Source organism: Drosophila sulfurigaster, chromosome 2R (assembly GCF_023558435.1).
Source record: "Drosophila sulfurigaster albostrigata strain 15112-1811.04 chromosome 2R, ASM2355843v2, whole genome shotgun sequence".
Taxonomy (NCBI): domain Eukaryota; kingdom Metazoa; phylum Arthropoda; class Insecta; order Diptera; family Drosophilidae; genus Drosophila; species Drosophila sulfurigaster.
The window spans coordinates 32,208,387-32,228,538 of record NC_084882.1 but is presented as its reverse complement, the minus strand read 5'-3'; the positions used below and the strand labels follow the sequence as shown (position 1 = coordinate 32,228,538).

General features: G+C 40.4%; 1 protein-coding gene across 1 annotated transcript in view; it reads right to left on the bottom strand.

Moving 5' to 3' along the window:
• Positions 1-20,152, bottom strand: part of LOC133838068 (G protein-coupled receptor kinase 2) — a 58,506-nt gene that overhangs the window by 24,796 nt on the left and 13,558 nt on the right. Inside the window, exon 3 of the mRNA XM_062269021.1 lies at positions 3,738-4,185. Within this exon, the coding sequence (XP_062125005.1) occupies positions 3,738-3,789 (52 nt within the window). The 5' untranslated portion in view covers positions 3,790-4,185. The remainder of the gene's footprint in view (positions 1-3,737; positions 4,186-20,152) is intronic.

Genomic DNA, 20,152 nt, shown 5'->3' with positions numbered 1-20,152 from the left:
TAGCTGCGAATTATTGTGTTGCCAATTATTCTGTTAAATGTAAAAATTGCGATTGTGATCTGTGAACTGAAGGGTATTTCCGAATGCGTCAATCGGAGTGTTTACCTTTTTTTCGTTTTGTTTTTCCGCTGGGGTGTTAATGAATTTTGTGAAACAGTGAAATATTAGCTCGTGAACCAAGAAGAGAGAGAAGGAGAGGAAGTCTGTCAGCTAGCATATTATTATTTTAGAGCACTCGATTAATGATTTTATTGCCAACGATTTGCATATGCAAAAGCATCAAATGGATTTGTGAAAGAGATGCCGAAGTGGAGTCTGATGACGTTTTGTGGCAATCAAGCGGAGCAAAGTCTGCGATTTGCAACACAACAAAACCAAACAACAATCGCTTTGATTGCAATTACATACAGAGTACGCAACGGATGCAGATGCGAGCTGTGCTACGTGCTGCAACTGCAGATAAGTAGTCGCAAATTCGAATCGCAGTCGTCGCACATTGCCACAGACTACACCACACATGCCGCAACGAGTGTGTGGCACCACCCACTGTTGCTGCCACTGCTGCTGCTGCTGCTACTGATTAAGCCCCAAGGTTGCGTGTTGCCATAACATGGCCAGGACATGTTCGAAAGCAAAACAGGCTCTGTACTTGTTGATAAAAATATATGCCCACAACTGAAATTATTAAACTAGCTGCGAGCAAATAATTGACAGACTGTCCAACTGCCTAACTGAGTGACTGACTGACTGATGAAACTGTTCAACTGTTTGGACCTGTGTTACAAGCAATTAGCGTGTTTGGAATGTTCGCCCAACTAGAACCGCACAGCAGACTGAGGACAGGAGACGCCTCCGCTTTGGCTGGCGGCTTTTTGTGGCATTGTATTGCGTGCGATAATTAACAACTGGCATTTTTTTTCTCGCTGCTTTTTTTTTGTATGAGTATAAACATTTTTACTGCTGCTGCTGCTGCTGCTTAGCATACAACATAACTAGAGGCTTGTTGAGCCCTGATAAAGCAACAAGCTCAAACACACACACACAACTCTACAACATCCACTCGAAATGAATTGGCGTGTATTGTAGGAAACGCGGACAGTTTCCCACAGCCGACGCAAAGAGTTGTTGACTTGACCAGTCAGAGTCGGTTGTTGGGGTCATTGAACCACAGCCTCGGCAGGGGCAAAGACTCAAGTGGGCTGTGCAGCAGTGGGCCGGCAACAGCCCAACAACAACAACAACGACAACTGTGCAACATGGCAACTGAATGCGTCAATATGGTCAAGGATTAACCATCGAGCGAAAAAGAGCGATAAAGAGTGTTTCGTTTAATCTGTACAATTTCCATGAAACTAAGCAACATGTTCATTCGCTTACGCATTCATTCATTCATTCACTCATTCTCTGACTCACGCACATTCATTCATTCAATGCTCAAAAGTTCTGAGATATGTGTGCTTTGCTAATTTCAACTCGCAAAACTTGCCACAAATTTCACTCTTTATCGCCTTCAAGTTGCGGTCAAATTAAATTTTTCACTTCTCTAGTTAGAGAGATGAAATGACAGCGAAACTGCCCTTTGCCTTCTTCCCTCTTCCCTCAATCTTTTCTCCTCCTCACTAAGTCGCATCACATCCGCAGCGATTTTGCCTTTATTGCTGCTGCTGATGCTTCTGCTGTCTTTGCTCCTTTTTCTTCTTCCCGACATAATCAGCATTATGGCAGGGCATTAAGGCAAAATTTATGTCATCGAAGGCAGCGGCGACTTTTCTCTCTCTCTTTTCTCTTTCTCCCCCTCTTGCTCTGCCATTTTAATGTGTCCTCATTTTTAAATGCAAAAAGCGACTACAACTATAGTGAAAATAGTCGAGAGATAAGCGCGATATGCGCTTTGCAGTTACCCTGTAAAAAGAGAGCAGTAGTCGATAGACAGTAAAATGCATTCAATTAGCTGCAGCAATTTGAATACTCGCTCGTAAAAGCGAATTCCATGTTCAGGCGTGGCCTGGCAATTAGCATTCATTCCGCTGATAACGCAGTCTAATTGCAACGCATCAGCAGAAGCAGAAGCAGCATTGCTGATAAGTATTTGAACATAGACTCGACTCGACTGGCAACATTTCTTGCTCTGTCCTTTTCTCTGCTTTAAACGCAACTGAAAGTTTAGATTGGAAACGTGTTTGTTTCACTTTTCGATATAGCATACTATGTACTATGTACATAATAAGGAGCGATTGTTTTCAAAGAAGTGTAAAGGTCTGCAATAACATTTTGCAGAGAATTCACAACTTTTTTCCTTTCTCTGCCTTTCCTAGAAAAGAATAAAAGTTTTCGGCTTACGAATTCGTTCGTTTATGTTGCCGGCGGCGGCCTTTTGCTGACGCCGTCGCTTTTGCTTTTGCTGCTGCTTCCACAAATACAAATACAAAACTTACTTTTTGGCTAGTTAAATCTATTGCAAATATATGTTTTACCTTCTCCCCCTCCATCCACCCGCTTTTCTCTCTGTCTGGGGCGCGTCGACAAACTGCTCTCGAAATATTACATTATTACAAATTGAAATTTTGTGCACGTTTCTGTCATTTAAATCTGTTGAGCGAGCGAGGTGGCTGGGCGGCGAAATGTATCTGATGGATACATTCAATCGTCTCTGCTGATTACTTTTTACTTTATATTTTTTCTCTGTGTTGCGCCTAGTATGGCACCTAAATATGATGATCGATTTGATAAATCACGCGAGTCTTTCACGTGCTCAGTCATTAGATGAATTCACTCACGAAACTGACGAGTGAAGGGTGAAGGTGACCTTCAGCTTTGCTTTGCTTTGCTTTACTTGTAAAATTCTAAGAACTGTTATGCATAATTTCACAATAATTTGCACATAGCACAAACCCCACATCTGGGGTTGACTTTGTTGTTATATAAGCCGATTTGAGTGACAATGACACTGAACTTGGACTGTCTAGTGGTTGTACACAGGACACACAGGACACAGGACACGCTGCAATTGAAGTGTGACCTCCAAAAGCACAACTGACAGGACAGTTCGGAGGCAAATAGAGCACTTAAAGCTGTAATATGAAGCATGAAAATGAATAAGTTGCTGAAGCGCAAACATTTAACGCTTCATTAACTTTAGATAAAGCGCAGCGCCAGGCAAAGCCAACAGAATTGCCCTGACTCGCTCCCTTTCCTCTCTCTCTCTCTCTCTCTCTGCCCTTTGCTGAGGCTCGTTCAATTAACAAACGCCTTTAATAGAAACAAAAATGAAAGCCCAGCTAGCTGGCAACAAAAATCGATGCTGAAATTGAGGTTGAGGCTGCAGACAAGGTGCCAACAGAAGCCACTCAGCAGCACACAAAAAGCCATCTCTAAGGATTTGGCTGCCTAAAAGCAGACTGTGGTATTTGTTCTTCGTCGTCATCGTCAGTAGTAGTTAGTTTTTATACTCGTTACCCGCAGGCTAGAAGGGTATTATAACGTTGTGCCCATAGCAAATTTATGTAACTAGCAGAAGGAGTTATACCCGACCCTAACACCTAGGTCTCAGGGACTATAAAATAAAAGTATATTGATATACAAAGTATAACCTTCGGTGTATGTTCGTTTTTTATAATATATTTTAAATTTGCTATTTTTTTAGTGTACCACACTCTTAATGAAATTGGGCATCTCACAGTCGAGCATACTCAACTGTAGTTTTCCTACTCGTATCGTATTTGGATTCTCGCACTCACCTTCTCTTGCTTTCAAGTAGACCGTATTGGCCACAATATTCTCTAATTCCATTAGTTCCAGGTTGGCGGTTTTTTAATCAATCCTTTGGCGCTCTCGAAAAATAACACAAACTTTTTGCTTCGCTCAGCTCTGTGTGTGTTGAGTCGGTTGTTTGTTTGTGTTGTTTGTTGATGCTGCTTTGGCTGCCTCTGATTTTTTTTTTGGTGGAATCGATCGAACTCTGTGTGTTTGTTGTAGCTATTTCTCAAAAACCTTGTTGTTGAACCTAGCGGATTTAGGTTCGAATTCAAGCTAGCAAATCAAGTGCGGGCTGGCTAATTTGTGGCCGTCGTCTAAGATCCAGCGTTGTGGTATTTGGCACAGTTGCAGACACAGGCTTCATTTAGTTTTTCAAGGTTGGTGTTTTTCGGAACTGTGAATTTGCCTTTGATGTTGTGCTGCTGCTTGCTGGAATATACACAAAAGATAAAGTGGCGTTAATTAATTAGCTCTTGACACGTGTTGGGCTTACAACTTAAAATAAATTATGAAAATGAGGGATTAACTCAATCAATTTTAAGGCAAAGTTGATAAGCTTGTTCTACAATAAATCAATGGAATTTGCCTAGTTCCTTCTTTAAGCAACGTTAAAGTTAATAGTAGGGTTGAACAATTGCAGCACATAGCATATATAGAGTATGTATTATGTTGCTTTATCCATATGTGCTCTGGTCTCCAAGGTGTGTAAAATTCATGACGCCGACCGCAAGAAGACCACAAGGAAGCCTGTCTGTGGCATGGCATTTTCTGTTGCTGCTTCTTCTGCTGCTGCTGCTGCTAGCGGGTGTTTTGTGCTCTAAAATTTCACTTCAATTGTGTTGCTGCCTCTTTACTTGTGCCTCGCACCCGCCCCGGCCCCGAGAGCATGTTGAATGCCTCTTTGCAGCTCCCTTGGCAGTTATTGCACGTTGTGACTACGTGTACTTGTTGTCACCTGTTTGTGACAAAGGAGCTGCGTACGTTTGTTTGTATCATGCAAAGTGCACTTAGTTTATGCTCGCTTCTTCTATATAGTATGATGTTGTGTATGTATCTAGAGAGGCATAGCTAAAGTTGCTTCAACAAAAGGAGAAGCCGCAACATATTTTGTCCAAACGACAGCGCTGTTGCTGTCGGTGTCGTTGTTGCCTGTTGTTGAGGTGTCAGTAATGTTGCGGTCGACATTTATTAATCATGGATATGAAGTTGGCAGCTGAAACTGGAGCTCCAACTTGAAGCTAGGCAAGGCAAAGGAGAGGGAGAAGTGAGTACGTGAGGCAATGCCAACAACTCAAGTGGCGCGTCACGAATAACTAATAGCAAAATAATTGAATGACACAAGTTTTCTTCGAGCCCTTCTCTCGGCCATATCGTGCGTGCCTCCTTAAAACGTGTGGCATCATTCACTGCTCTCTCTATGTACATTACGCACTTGCCTTGCCCCTCTGCCTCCGCCACGCTGTCGATTGATGTACTTGCCGCCAAATAAAATTCATAATATATTACAAGACGAGACGAAACGAGACGAGAGGATGACGAGACTTATGGCAATTTTTCTGAGAATATTTTGGGGCGATAAATTTCAGTGAGTGTTTGTGTGTTATGTGTTTCCTGTGATTTTTTTGGCTTATCAACTTCCCATGCGTCAACGTTCTATTGAATTTTCTTCTTAATGTTTATGGCCTTTATATGGTTTTTGCTTTTAATTAAAAAAATGAGCTCATAGCAATTTGAATGATTTTTATGAAACAAATACATTAATAATGGATACAGACACCAAAACGAAATGAAACGAAACCAAACCAAACCATCATCATGAGCTGCTCGTTGCCTTGGGGCATCGCACACATCAGTCAAAGCATAAAAGTGTGGTCATGTCTGTGGATCATGTGAGTGTGTGTTTACTCACAAAACAAATTTCAGCACACACACAGACGGACACACACATAGAATTTTGCAATCAGGCTGGCAAATTAATTGTTTTTCAAATGCGTAGCCAAACAAATAAACAGACAGACAGACAGCGAAGAGTCGAGTCGAAGCATAGATGACTTTAAGCTACGCTGCGGGCAAAATTCGAATTTAATGACCTCAAACAAAAACGAGAAAAAAATAGAAGTAAAACATATGGGAAGAAGTTAAACGGATATGGGGGCATATAAAGCTGATATCAACGCCTACAAGTGCTTAAGTGCTCATATACAAGCACACTTAGTTGTGCATTATTCAGGAGTTCGCACACACCGATGCATTAAATTAATATGCCCATTCAATTTATTTGAAAAGGTAAAGCACATAAAGTGCGTGTAGTGCCTACTAAAAACAGAATGAGCGCAGATTCTCTCGCTTCTCTCTCAACAGCAACAGCAGCAGCAGCACATTTGACGAGTGTCGAAGCAAAACCCAACCAAACACACATCGACTTCTGCCTTCCGGTTCAACTGTCTCTCTCCGGCTCTTCCCTTTTCCCTTCCCTCCAATTTATATGTGCGTGTAAGATATGTGCATGTATGTGGCAAAGCGCTAAAAGCCACTTTATTGAACATTTGCGCCATTAGAGCAGGCAACGGGACGCAGCAGTTCCCGCCACGATGACGTTATAAAAAAAAAAAAAAACATTGAAACGACGTTGTCAGTCATTCACTGACACACTTACATTCACACTCACACTCAAACATTCGCACACATTCGAACACACACACACTCATACACTAGCTGGCAGCCATTATGAAAATTTTATGAAATGGCGTAAATGTGCATAAAGCTCATAACAAAATTAAGCAGCGACAACGCAAGGAGCTGAAGAGCACACCGAGAGCAGAAGAAGAAAACCGATGGCCGTCATTTTCCCTTGACATTTCTCACAGTGTCTAGAGGACAATTCAAAAGGCGACTGTAATATTCAATCTGCTGTGTTTGGCATACCCTACAAAAGCTATCTATATAAATGGTAATCTGTGAATTGCAGTCAGTTTACTTAAAAAATGAGAAAAGATTTATGTAGAAAAGATATTCATAAATTTAAGTTACAGATTCGAAATAAATATTTTAATATATTCCATATACTAAAACTATAATAACTCGGTATTTCTATTTCCACTAACTTCCACTAAAAGCTGCCGCTTTGATCTCAAGAACTAAATGTAAGTTTGCTTGTCACTTTGCTTTGGCCTAAATCCGCGTGGAGCACTTTCAAAGAGCAACTACAATTAGCTGCTGACTTAATCATATTGTACAAGTCTTAATAAATTTCTATTTAGCTGAAACTCTCGGTACAACAACTTGTGTTTCTAAGCCAGCTTAAGCAGCCAGCTATTGACTTATTAATTAAGACAGAGCAACAGTCTCCCAATTCGCCACCCCAAAAATGGGATGGCAAGTGGGCAGTGTCTCTTGAGTGGTGGTAGTGCGAGGTGGACAGCCCCTATTTGTGCTTGTGTTGCCATCCCTTATCACATTTATGACAGCATTGGCCAGCCAAATAGCCAAGTTTAATGCTGCCAATTTGAATGCCAGTCGCGAGTTTGGGTCAACTGTACGTTGATTGCATAGCCAAGTAGCTCGATGCCATGCGATGCGATGCGATATGATGCGAGCTTATGTATAATATACCTTGTGCCAGATTATGTGCTAGATATTAAAATGGGAGACAAGCGATGGCAATAATAATGCTAACAACAGTTAGCAGCAAAGCGACAGAGAGAGTGGTAAGAGAAGTCAAGTCAAGGCAACGCATGGACTCCAATCAAGAAGCCCAATGACCCAAAAGGATATCCGCAGCTCGCTAACCAACTCACTGCCATTTTACTTATGGAGTTGTCTGTTTTTTCGCCTGCATCCTGCGCTCTACACAAAATAGAGAAAAAAAAGGACTCGCTACATAGAGATACAACAGCCAGCGGTTGTTGGTTGGACCATGTCCGCTACGGTGTCCTGAGTCCTGAGACCTGACTCCTGCTGCCAACGCAGTTACATTGCCCACTCTAGCAACTGGCTTTCAGTTCTTTCTCTTTCTATTCTTTTTTTATTTTATTTTATTTTTTGTGTGTTTTTTTTGTTGCCAACACTCCCGCATTTGTGGAATTCACATATTTTTCTGTTTAAGCTTCGTTATGCTGCTGCCAGCCAATTCTTTTTTCTTGGTTCCCTTTTATTATTGCTGTTGGCTGGTTGCTCCCCGCTTCTGCCCTCTGCACTCGTCCAATGTTTTCTTCTTTTTTTCCGTTGTGTCCTTCTGTGTTAATTTTGCTCTGAATGCGCAATTTATTTGCGTTAAACTTCTACGTGTGTGTATGTGTGGTTTCTCTCTTCCTCCTTCTCCATCCGTCTCTCTCTCTCTTTCTTTTGGCCCACACCCTGCGGCGTTGCATGTGTCTGTCTGTCTGTCTGTCTGGCTTGCATTTTGTGTAGACGCCCTCAAAATTGTTTTCACTTTAATTTGCTGTCGTTGCAAAATTTAATCAGCTCTTAGTAAACTCTACTCTACTCTATTCACTCCCCATCACTCGACATCGACCAGCAGCATTAATAATCTGTGAAAGACACCAGAGCGGAGGAGCGTTCTCACTCTCTGCAATTTCGTATGCAAACAAAGAATGCAACGTCTGCGATAAGTTGCAACTCTGCACGAAATGAAACTAGCAATGCAATGGTATAACTTTTGAGAGTGCAAATCTCTTAATACTAATTAAGTAGCATATTAAGTGGTCTGCTAAGTCTTTGCCCCAAAAAGACGCATCTCTCTCTATCTCTTTCTCTGTGTGTATAGTATATGCACATTTAAGTGAGGGCTTTAGATAAGCAAACTATTTGAGATGCTTCAACTTATTATCATGATATACGTTTGCTTAGAGACTCGACTCGTATTTTCAGTAGCCACAATCCCAATGCTAATACCATTTAACTCTGAGTGTTAAAATGACGTAGTTGAATCCCCCAACAGCTCACACAAAGATACGTTAGTTAACCGCAAAGACGTGTAGATGACGCTTAGGTAAGAGACCGAGACAAAGAGCGAGAGAGAGAGAGAGAGAGAGAGAGACTCTGTGGAGATATCGTATTAGCTTAGGCAGCCACAAGCATGCAGCTGTCACTCGTTTGCGGTTGGTTTGGGCCACGTTTGATTGACTTATGATAATCGGAAATAACAGGAATGCCAAACATTAAGCATCAACTCATCTCTGCTCATCATCATCCACATTGTTTAGCATTTGTGCACATCTCATTTAAAATTAAATACAAGTGCTTTGGAATTTGGTCAAGATGTTTGTTGACACAGCCTTCCTTTCCTTTCTGCCTACTTACAACAGCATTATAGCTGAATAGTTACTTACAAAGTGTGAGCAACAGACGATAGCGATGACGATGACGACGACGACGACGAGAGTGTAAACGGATACGAATATGTCAAATGCAGCCTAAGCGAAACTTCACAGAGAAAGACAGAAAGAGAGATGAGTCCTGAGGGCACTTGTGGATTTCAATGCCTGTTTCTAATTTGAGCATGTTGCTGCTGAGTGTTGAATGTTGAGTGCCGAGTGTTGAGAGCTCTGCGTATGCGTTTGTTAGTGTGTGTGTCTGGTTAAAATCACAGCAGCTGCAATATGACAGCGACGTTGTGTATGTAAAGCATGCCCCAGGACTGGGCGTGTCCTTTGCACAGTTTCAACGCACACTAACACACACAGCGAGCGACCAGTCAGCAGTCAGCGGCACTTGTGCTGGCAATCAATAAGCCCACAAACACAACTATCTATGCCAAAACTGACCCAGTTTGGCAAGGACAATGGCCAACTTGGCTTGGCTTGGCTGCAGCTGTCAGGCAACATCATTCTCAATGCTGCGACGCGCTGCGCTGCCCCCCCTTCCCCACCACCATTCTCCATTCAACCATGTGTGTATATCCTCTAGGCTAAAAGCTATAAAAAGGGTATAAAAACATTTTGCCAGAACTTCCGAAATCAGATCAATGCATTTATGGAGACAATTTCAAAGTTCGTGAATAAACTAAAATGCAGAGATTAAACGAGGGATGTTATAAATATTAAAGACAGTATTGAATTTATATAGAATTTTATCACAATTCAAGAGAAAGAAACCTTATTCATTTACTTAATAAAGACATTTCCCTAATCTGTGAATTCATAATTTAAATATAACAAAAGCATTACAAACTTGATTTAAAAGGTATCAACTGCTTCTCTTAAATTTTCTGACTTATTATATCCGCTACGCATAAATTTAAAGAGTATTATAACTTTGTGCTTCCATGAAAATTATATAACAGACAGAGGTAGGCTGCTCCAAGTTAAGTCTTTGATATATTTTCAATATTAATTTGGGGTATTTTAAAATATATATCGCACTGTTTCGGATAGCGGGTATCTCACAGTCGGGCACTCTCAACTGTAGCTTTCTCACTTGATTTATTTTTGTCAAGCATCCAACAAAACGTTTGCTTTATCGCTGTGCTTGTGGTTCACGACAGTCACAGCTTCTGCATTATTTCTAATGGCACTTTTTCTTCCATTGACATTGACATTTTCCATATGCTGGCAATAAACAAATGACCAGCTGTGCGGCATCAGTCATTTGTATGTGACAAATTCCTTGCTCTGCTGCACACACACACACACACACACACACACACACACACACACAGAGAGACACACAGAGAGAAGGCACTCAAAAGCTGTTGCATGCTTTGAGGCGCATTCAGGCGTCTGATTGTCATTGTCTGCCGTCGTCTATGCAGCTCTTGCTTATACTACAAAATTTTCGACCAGTCCGAAATACATGAGTGTATGCCTGTGTGTGTATGTGTGTGTGTATAATTTGCATTGCCATGTTTCTCTCTGAGGGGGTAGCATAGAAATCTGATGAGCAGCAACAGCATGTAGTTTGTTGAAAGCTCGTTGCTCATTCATAAATGCATTTTGGTAGCTGAGTGCTCCTCGATGTTCTACAGTCAAATTTATGCTTGCTAAATTGCATTTCAATTAATCAAGGTTCTGTTTGTACACATATAGTATGTATAACATAAATATGCATACATCCCCAAGCGCTGCCACACCCCAAAAACGAAAACACTGAACGTCGACCACGTTTCACTCAATTTTATTTTTATTAAACAAAACATCAAAGCTTTCTGCTCAGGCAGCAGCATCTTGGGGTTTAAACTGGCTGGCTGCAAATTATTCAGACAGCCAAAGCGAGAAAGAGATGTAGCGAGAATTGGAGAGCGAGAGAGATAGAGAGAGAGAGAGAGCTGAAATTCTCAGCTGCCATTGCTACAATTTTTCAATATTTGTCTATAGAATGTTGCGCACAAACTTATGATTTATGCTTGTGGGTCATTGCTGTCAACACAAAGTGAAATATATAAAACAAACATATTGTTGCTACACAACATAAAATATAAAACATACAAGCTGTTGAGATACCCTGTAATGAAGCGTGTTTCCATTTATTCAAAAGATTAAACTGAGTGCAAACTGTGGAAATAAGCTGACAGCGGCTTTAGCTTAAAGCATCCTACGCGTATACGTAATATACATATGTACACACAAAAATTGTAGCATACTTTTGCGAGTTTGGTTCGCTGTATCCAAAAGTAAAGTGCTTACATTTTATCTTAATCCATTATTAAGAGAAATACAATTATATATTTAAATTGTAAACAAATTACATTTGCAGCGGGTGCAGAAATTTCAATTTTAATTACAACCATCCCCAGAATATATATAAAAAAACGAATGAACTCCGCGCCAAAGGGCAAACGAAACTCTTTTATGCAAAACTTTTCGGATGAAAGTTGAAACTTGTGTGGAAATATTTTATGGTTGGTTGCTTGGTTTCGTTTGCTGTTGCTAAAATGTCGAGGAGAGCGAAAACGATTTACATATTTTTCTATTTTTTACTTTGGCACTCTAAACTCGATTTATGCAGCATAAAGGCGAAATTGACAGCCAATTAAAGGGCCTGGGATAAGATAATGAAATTCTGACCCCCGGAAGATGGCGTCAAGAACATTGAATAGCAAAGAAAATAACACGCATCATCGAAACCTGTGAAACGTCTTTCCCAATTTTTGTGTTGCTCTCTCTCTCTCGTTTTTGCCTTTTTTGTGCTGTGTTGTGTTGTGCAAAATTTTCCATTTACATTTTAATAAACATTTTTGTGCTCGTCTGCCTTTGATCAACGGCAGCAAGAAGCGTCAGCGTCAGCATCAGCATCAGCATCAGCATCGACATCGACATTGGCAGGAGCAACAGCAATAAAGCACATAGATTAAAAGTCCATCAAATTACATTTGAGCCATATAAATGGCATTAAATTGCCGTGCACTTGCCGTTGGCCAAGTAAACAGGGCTCATGCGAGCATAAATAACATAAAAAATTTATTGCGTGCCCCTAAAAACGAAAGCAGAGTAACAAATATATATACTATATATATATATATTCACGACAACAACAAAAAAAAATATATACATATACATATATATAGATTGAGTCAAGAGTGCTTGCTCGATTTTGCAATGACCTGCAGCCAGGCAATTTTGTTCGTAGTATACACAAGACACCAGCTGGCATGCTTCACTGTAATTCCTATGGGCTTATTGCCTGTATTTCTATTTATACCTGTATTAATTATTAATGGATGTTTAAGGCAGCCTCCACACGCAGCTCTCGCTGCCAGAGAATGGGAATTAAAACTCTTTGGAATTAACAAATGGATACGTTTTGTGAATTTATAGATATTTTTCTATATAGCGACTACAATTTCGTGGCACTTGGGAGACACTTTTGAAATTACATCCAAACACCTCGAAGTAGGCATAAATAATGCTTGGCGAGATAAGTAGGAGTGTCAGGCGGCAGTCAGAGAGTCAGCGAGTCAGCCTCGCCCTGGGGAATGCGAGGATGCTTAGCATGCGAAGCATTTGAAGCACACGAAGCGTAAATGATTTACAAAGACCGACAAAAAGATAGAAGCAGAAGCTGAGCCATGGCAATTGCATCTTAAATATTTAAGAGTCTCATCGTCTGCGTCGTCGTCTGCGCATGTTGTGTCTTCTTATCGACACAAAGTACAAATTTTGCGCATTAAGCGCTGAAGTAGATGTCTGGCAATTTGTCTAGGATTCGTCGGTTCACTTTATGAGTGGGCTATAAAATAGTCGCAATAGCTTGATGTTTACCTGCTGCTGCTTGCTGTGCGCTGTTCCCTAATGAACTCGACTGTAAAATTGGTGAAACTCAGTCAACAATCAGCTACTGCCTGCTACTGGCTACTGTCGGTTGAACAACCGTCAAAAATGTCTGCGGTTAGCGAGAGACCAAAGAGAGTGTTGAGTGCTGCATCGAGTTTGGGTGCAAAATAAATAGGCAAACACAGACAATGAAACATTTATTCAGACCGCAGGCACTGAGCAGCATCAGCAGCATCCACAGCCACAAAGTTATTCAATCTATTTGATGCCAGGACATGTGACCACGGATTGCTTGGACCATTTTGATTAGCTTGTCGGCTTAGATAAATTGCTTGTGGCATGCAATAATTGAACTCGACAGCACAACACACACACAAGCAAATTCAATTAACAGATCCCAAAGCACAACGCACAACACTTTTGGCAAGGACGTATTAATGTTCGGGGGGATTATGAAACAATGTAAGGGCTGGCCAATTAAATGCATGACACATCTTCAAGCTCTCGAGAGCAGCTAAAGCTACAGCTAAGAAATACTTGTATAAACACAGATAGAGATACAAATGGAGTGCCATCAATAAAATGAGCAACATCCAAATGGTCGAAGCTGCCACGTTATGGCCACTTACGACGCCCCTCTCAGTCTCCTCTCCACCCCTCTCTCATGTCGTAAGTCCAGACCCATTAATGGTATGCCATGGCTACACAACACAACACTTCAGCACCAAACAGAGAAAACTTCGTCTGACTGAGGCCAAATTTACGCTTCATTGAGCCAGGAGATTTCATTAATAAAAAATGGAAAATAGCAAAAAGACCAAACAGAACAGACCAGACCGACCTCTTTGCTTTGGCATTGGCTTGGCTTGGGTTGTTGGAGGGGAGTGGAAAAATGCTGCTGGCATGGCAAGCGGATTTAACTATTCATGAGCTCACACAAAACGACGCTAAATGTTGAGCACAACAACAAGAGAGAGAAAGAGAGAGAGAGAGAGAGGAGGATGGCATTGCCATCAGTTATTTTTGGTATACACACGTTCTTACATTTAAATACATGCATAAGTGAGATCTCTTCTCTCTGAGAAAATGCGGCAGGCTTTTACTTATACAAAGCGTTTCGGTTGGACTCCCTGAAGTGCTTCAGCTTGGCTCACATACTTCCACACACTCACTCACACACACACACATCAGCTTTTAAACACAAAGATGTAGGCCAGTTGGGAGGAATATTCAAAAATGTTCAAGTAAGATTAAGCGAGTAGAAACCACTCTTGAAAACAACGAGTGTAAGCTTCTCATCTTTAAGCACAACATTCGAAGAGGATGGAGCATCACTTTAATTCAACTCGAATCCGAATTTTTTCAGTTGTTATCAACACAGTTGCACCTTTATGCCAGGCCTTGTCATCGCAATGTCAACTGCCTGCTGCCAGCTGACAAAAGAGGGGAGAGCAAAAAAGGCATTTAGGAAGACTGGGCATTTGGCGGCGTATATGAAAATTGGAAAAGCGTGTACCAAATGGCAAATGCCAGATACATAGAGTCAGGTCCAAGGGACAGACAGACACATCGTGAAAAGCGGAAACATGTTTGAATGTGCCTCCGCCTGTGTCATTCTTCTCCTCCCACTCACTTTCTCTCTGTGTTTCCATTACAGTTCCTGTTCCCAATCCCATTTTCCTATTTGTGCTCAAGTCCTGCGGAGCTCTGTGTGTGTGTATGTAAGTGTGTGTCGACAGTGTGTCTGTGTTGGGCATTCGATTGAAAACTGACTGTGCAGAATGGCCCCTCAAATTAACGGGAAGTCGGCATGAGAAGAGACACAAACAACAGCAACAGCAGCAACAACAACCAGCAAATTCTTGACTGTATAAGATATTCTAATTTCTTGGGCGTTGCGTAAAAAGAAATTAAGCTAGGGGCGACATTTTAATTGAAATGTACAGGGCATGTCGCTGTAATCAACAGAACAAAGCTGCCTACCAAAAAAAAATACAAAAAAAACGAAAAAAAGAACGCAGATAAAAAGCAAACAAGCAACGGCAAAAAAAAATAATAAAGAAATGGAGCATTGACTTTGGTTCTTTGCTAGCTGCAGGCTAAGTACAGACAATTTGGAAGTTGTATGACATGATGAAAACAATTGTGTGAGATGCGCAGACAGCTGAACCGCTCTTGGCCAGGCCAATCACAATAAAGAGACCAGCCAAAGAAAGCGACAGAGAGAGAGAGAGAGAGAGAGAGAGAGTTTGACTAGCAAATATTTTGCACAATGTTATGTGTAGATAAATGCTTAAAGGTTTCTTGTCTTAGCCCATCAACTAACTCGCAATGGCTGGAATGGGGCTGGGGCCAAGGGCCATAACCAGGGCCAGGGTCCAAACTGCGAGAGTATATAAAAACGGCACATGATCATAAACCCTTTTTCAGACAATTTAAGCCAAGCTGCGTGGGGATTTGCTTGGCTGCCTTCTTCGCTTGATGTTCTCTCTGATGTTGGGGCTCCCTTATTTTTATTTTTGTGTGTTTGCGTTTGTTGCTAAAAACTCAACTCAAGGTTTACGATTCAACTGGATTTAATTTGGCAAAATTGTGCGGCCACTTAAATGGCCAACAACTTCAGTTGACTTCAGTTCAGTTCTCGTGTACATACATCTAATGCTTGATGGATTTTATGCATTGCATAAGCAAAAAAAAAAAGTTGCTACAACTTTTGTTGTGCGTTGTTGTGTTGTGTTGCCCTTCAACTACGACTATAACAACTACAGTTCAGTTTATTTATTTAGTTTTACATTTATTTTTCAATGCTATGTGTAAAACTTCTACTGCTATAATTTTCAGCTGCTTTTCAGTTTTGTGCTGTGCTGTGTGCTCCCCGGCGTGTCGTAACTTTGTTTGATAACTCTGCAAAACTCAATTACGCGACTTTATGTGCAACGCTGCTTTGTACTTCAAAAGATCTAGCACAACATGCATATTTAATAGTGTGTAAGGCGACTAACTGACCAAGACCTGATACGTCTCGTATCCAAGCGCCAAGCACTTTGGGTAATCTCTTTATTATCATCTCTCTCCTTTTTTTTTTGCTCACTGCAATTTCGCAGTCTCTTTTTTACGGTTTTAAATTCCATTTCAGTTTTTTTTTTGCGCGCTCTCGCTCTCGTCATTGGTAAACGATTTACGGACAAGAAATGTAGACCTATCATTTATTTAGCATAGTTTTCCAATCATCGTAATGACATTTCAATTACAGTGAGCGAGGGCAAAAGAGACTTGAACTACTGCAAAATAGAGCAACTCATATTAAACGATATTTAATGGCGTTCAAAACTTTGTGCACACACACATGAAAATCGATTTATGCTGTACTGCGATTTAAATGCGTTGCAGTTGTAATTGCACGTTGCACGTAGCAAACGTTCATTAATGTGCACTATAAATTGCCCTTTGGCCAGGTCACCACTGCCGCTGCCTCCCCTCGATAGATGGCGCCACATACACATACATACGCTGGAGACCAACTAAAACCAAGTCATAATTGGGCCATGGCTAAAACAGCACACAGCATAAATCCTGCCAGCGTTGACAGCGTTAATGGTGCCTGGTCGCTCCCCAATGTTTCCATTGATGACTTTGCCAGCATCCGCTGAAACACAAACACCCCACTATATCTATATATATTCTCTTATATATGACATTGCAGATTTTGTGTTGCCTACTTGGCAGCGTCGTCGTCACAGTGTCTGCGCTTTGGCTTCGTCAGTGGGTAAGTTGGCCCCAAAAACACTATAACTAACATCGAAAGTTTTATTCGGTTATATTTATTGCCATTGCTGTTGTTTTTGTTGTTGTTGTTGGTAGAGAGTGCATCTTCCTGATTTCGAGTCTCTCCCTCTCTTGGCTATGGCCCTGACTATGTCCTGCTTTGCATAAAAAGTATGCACATAAATCTGTTTCTATTTCAGCTTCTGCTTCTACTTTTCTCTCTATATTTCCATGCACATTGAACCATAAACTCAAAAAAGAAAAAAAAAATGCAAAAAGTGTAACGATTTTCGTTGTTGGGTTTTATTAAAGTGCATTTGTTTTTGACACATTCCATATTTACTTTATTTATTCATGCATAAATTGTTTTTTATTCCTTGCAGCCAAACAACAACAGCAACAACAAAAAATTGCATAAAATAAATGTTCAATTATTAATTGCTAGTCTGCTTTGCAAAATGGAAATACAATACAGACTGTTGTGATCTGGCATTTTATTTGCGCAAACCGCACCAAAAGCAATTCATGAATATAAAGTTACAATTGCACTTAAACGAGTGTATTTATGAAAATAAACGCCATTGTAAATGCAAGCCCATTAGGACTAAAGTATTCCCTATTAAAAGTTTGTAAAAAATTAATAGTTTAAAGTGCTGGCAAACAGAAAAAGAAGCCGCTGCAAAATAAATTTGCATTAAACCAATAAGAAAATTCTTTAAAGTGCAGAGTCTTGCAATTTAATCACTTAGTAATGCAATTTCTGTGTTTGTATAACTCAAAATATATAATTTAAACATTTGTTTGTAGCTTTGCGTTTCTCAAAATATAATTTAAACATTTGCCAGACCATTAAGAAAATGAATGAAGCTAGCAATTTAATTGGCAATGTTTTAATGAAGTTCTGGGAGAAAACTGACAGACAACGCACGGATCTCATTCATTTGCCGTTTGCTTTTGTCAACATCACAATTAGACGCAATTAAAGCGTGCAACAAAGTTGGCCAAAACAGAGTGCAGATGCCGTTCGTTGCCGTTGCCGTTGCCAAAAGCTAGTAGCCCATAATACAGTAAGCCAAATGAATGCGCATTAAAAGCAACTGCACGTAGCCAAATTGATGGCTAGAAAAGCTGAGCAGAGGCAGAAGGAGGAATGGCAACCAGAAATTTGCCATTTATTGTGCATCCATGAGGTTGACTGCGAGCACAGTTCTCCATCTGTGTGGCACGTGTGTATGAGTGTGTGTGTGTGTGTGTTTGTGGCATGCCTCTAGCTATGTAGTTATATGTCTGGAGCTACCTTTGTGCTATAGCTAAAAGCTGGAGCTGGAAATACTTGTTGTTTTGGGTGAATCGTGTGTATTTGGCTGCTAATCAGCGAACGAGCAGCAGACGCAGCCTCTGATGCGTGAGACGACGACGAGTGAAGTCTGCGAAAGTTTGTGGCATTAATTCAAACTATATACGTATATAATAAGAGAATCTCTCATACATTTTAATTTAAGCGCTGCGACCGCGACACGAAACTTTCAACTAAAGCTGCAGAGCTTCAGCTTCAGCTCCAGTGGAAAATAAATTGCGGCATGCAGCATGCAGCATGCAAGAGGCAAGTAGCGTTATATTTATGCAGCGGAAACGGGACTGTGTGACTGTGCAGCAGCAGCAGCAAACTGGGATTGAAACAGTAAAGTGGAGTGTGGGTTTTTTTTTTGCAGCTTGTTTGGTTGTTGGGGGAGCAGCCGACAACTGAGATGCTTGGTTGCATTTCAATGGCATAAAAAACACACCCCAAAGCATCCACACACACACACTCGCACACATGCCGCCCTTTTGGCAGCGCCAGAAATAAGGGAAGAAATCTTGCAAATGAACACAAAAATGCAAAGAAAACAACAGCAACAGCAACTGCACATTGGAAAACAACAACGCGCAATGAGCAAAAATCTTTTGTATGCAGCACAAAAGCAGCGACAACAGCGCAAAAAAATGTACTCGTATATATGTATATATGTTTGTTTGTATGTTTGTATATCGAGAGGGGAGAACATGGCAAACAACTTGGAATAAGTTTTTCCAGTCACAAGCGAGCTCTCAACGCTGCACTTGCCGATATACTAGCACTTTTTTTTTGAGCATTCTTTTTGTTTTTTCGGTTAGGGTAATATTCAGGGAATGCAATGACGTCGCTGGCGGGCTCGATGAAAGAAGTCATTGGCCTTTTTGTTTACCGTTCTCACTCCCCCAACACATCGTAAGCTAAGCAGCATCGTCGTCAACCACATCGTCAAAAATCGACATTGGCATTGCTCCATTAGAGCTGATTGCTTCAGGGCCGCACATTAATCAAGAGAGCCCTCCGTCTTATATAACATGCAAATCAGAGTACAATCAACACACACACATACACACACACATCATATGATAATCATGCGATAATTTTGTATTTCAACATTTGCGCTGAGTCAGCAAAGTGAAGCAAAATTCTCTCTCTCTCTCTCCTCACTCCTTTTTGGCGACGCCTTGACCTCTATTGAATTGTACAATTAGAAACAAACGAAACTATAAAGTCAACGTCGCGTTATATATATTTTTTTTGTGTTACATATACTATATGAAAGCGCAATAAACTTGCGCAGCAATTTGCATGGTGTGAAAATTATCATCGTGTCGTGATACCAAAACCAAAACCAAATCAACTGGGTCATACTTTTGAATATTGCGCTTCTCCACTCATGTGTACTTATTATTATCAGCACCAAGCTAACTTGTAACGTAACTCAAAAAAAAAAAAAACTAGATCGTGGGTGTGTGACAATGTCGCCAAGCAAAGCCACAAAAGCTTTGCTCAAATTCTATTGTCAATTCAGAAAATTTAATAACAAATGTTGATGTCATCACAACTCTCTTTAAAGTCGCCAAGTTGTATGACTATTTTTCTATGAATCTTTTATTGAATGAAGCCTCAGTTTCTATATGAATTATTTTTATATTGATTTGTATTGACAATAACTCATAACTCTCTTTGAATGGCAAGTGTAGATTTCATAGTTGTATTGTTATTAATACTCACAAAAGGTAGAAGGGTATTATAACTTTAAATCCACAAACAAAAGAAATCATATCCGATCTCATCAAGTAAATATATTTTTGATTAGTTTCAACAGCTAAGACTTGACTGATGCTGAAGTCTTAGCTGCTTTAAATTGATAATTTGGTATATTTTGAACTTGATGGTATAATTTGCGTATAATAGTATTTTAAACCAGATGGTACATTTTGCTTGTAATGGTATTTTAAACTAGATGGTATATTCTGCAAGTAACAGTATATCAAAATAGACTTCGGTATGTTTTTTTGTTTTGGTATATTATTTATTTTATTTTATTATATTAATCTGGTATTTAATACTACATTTAATAGAG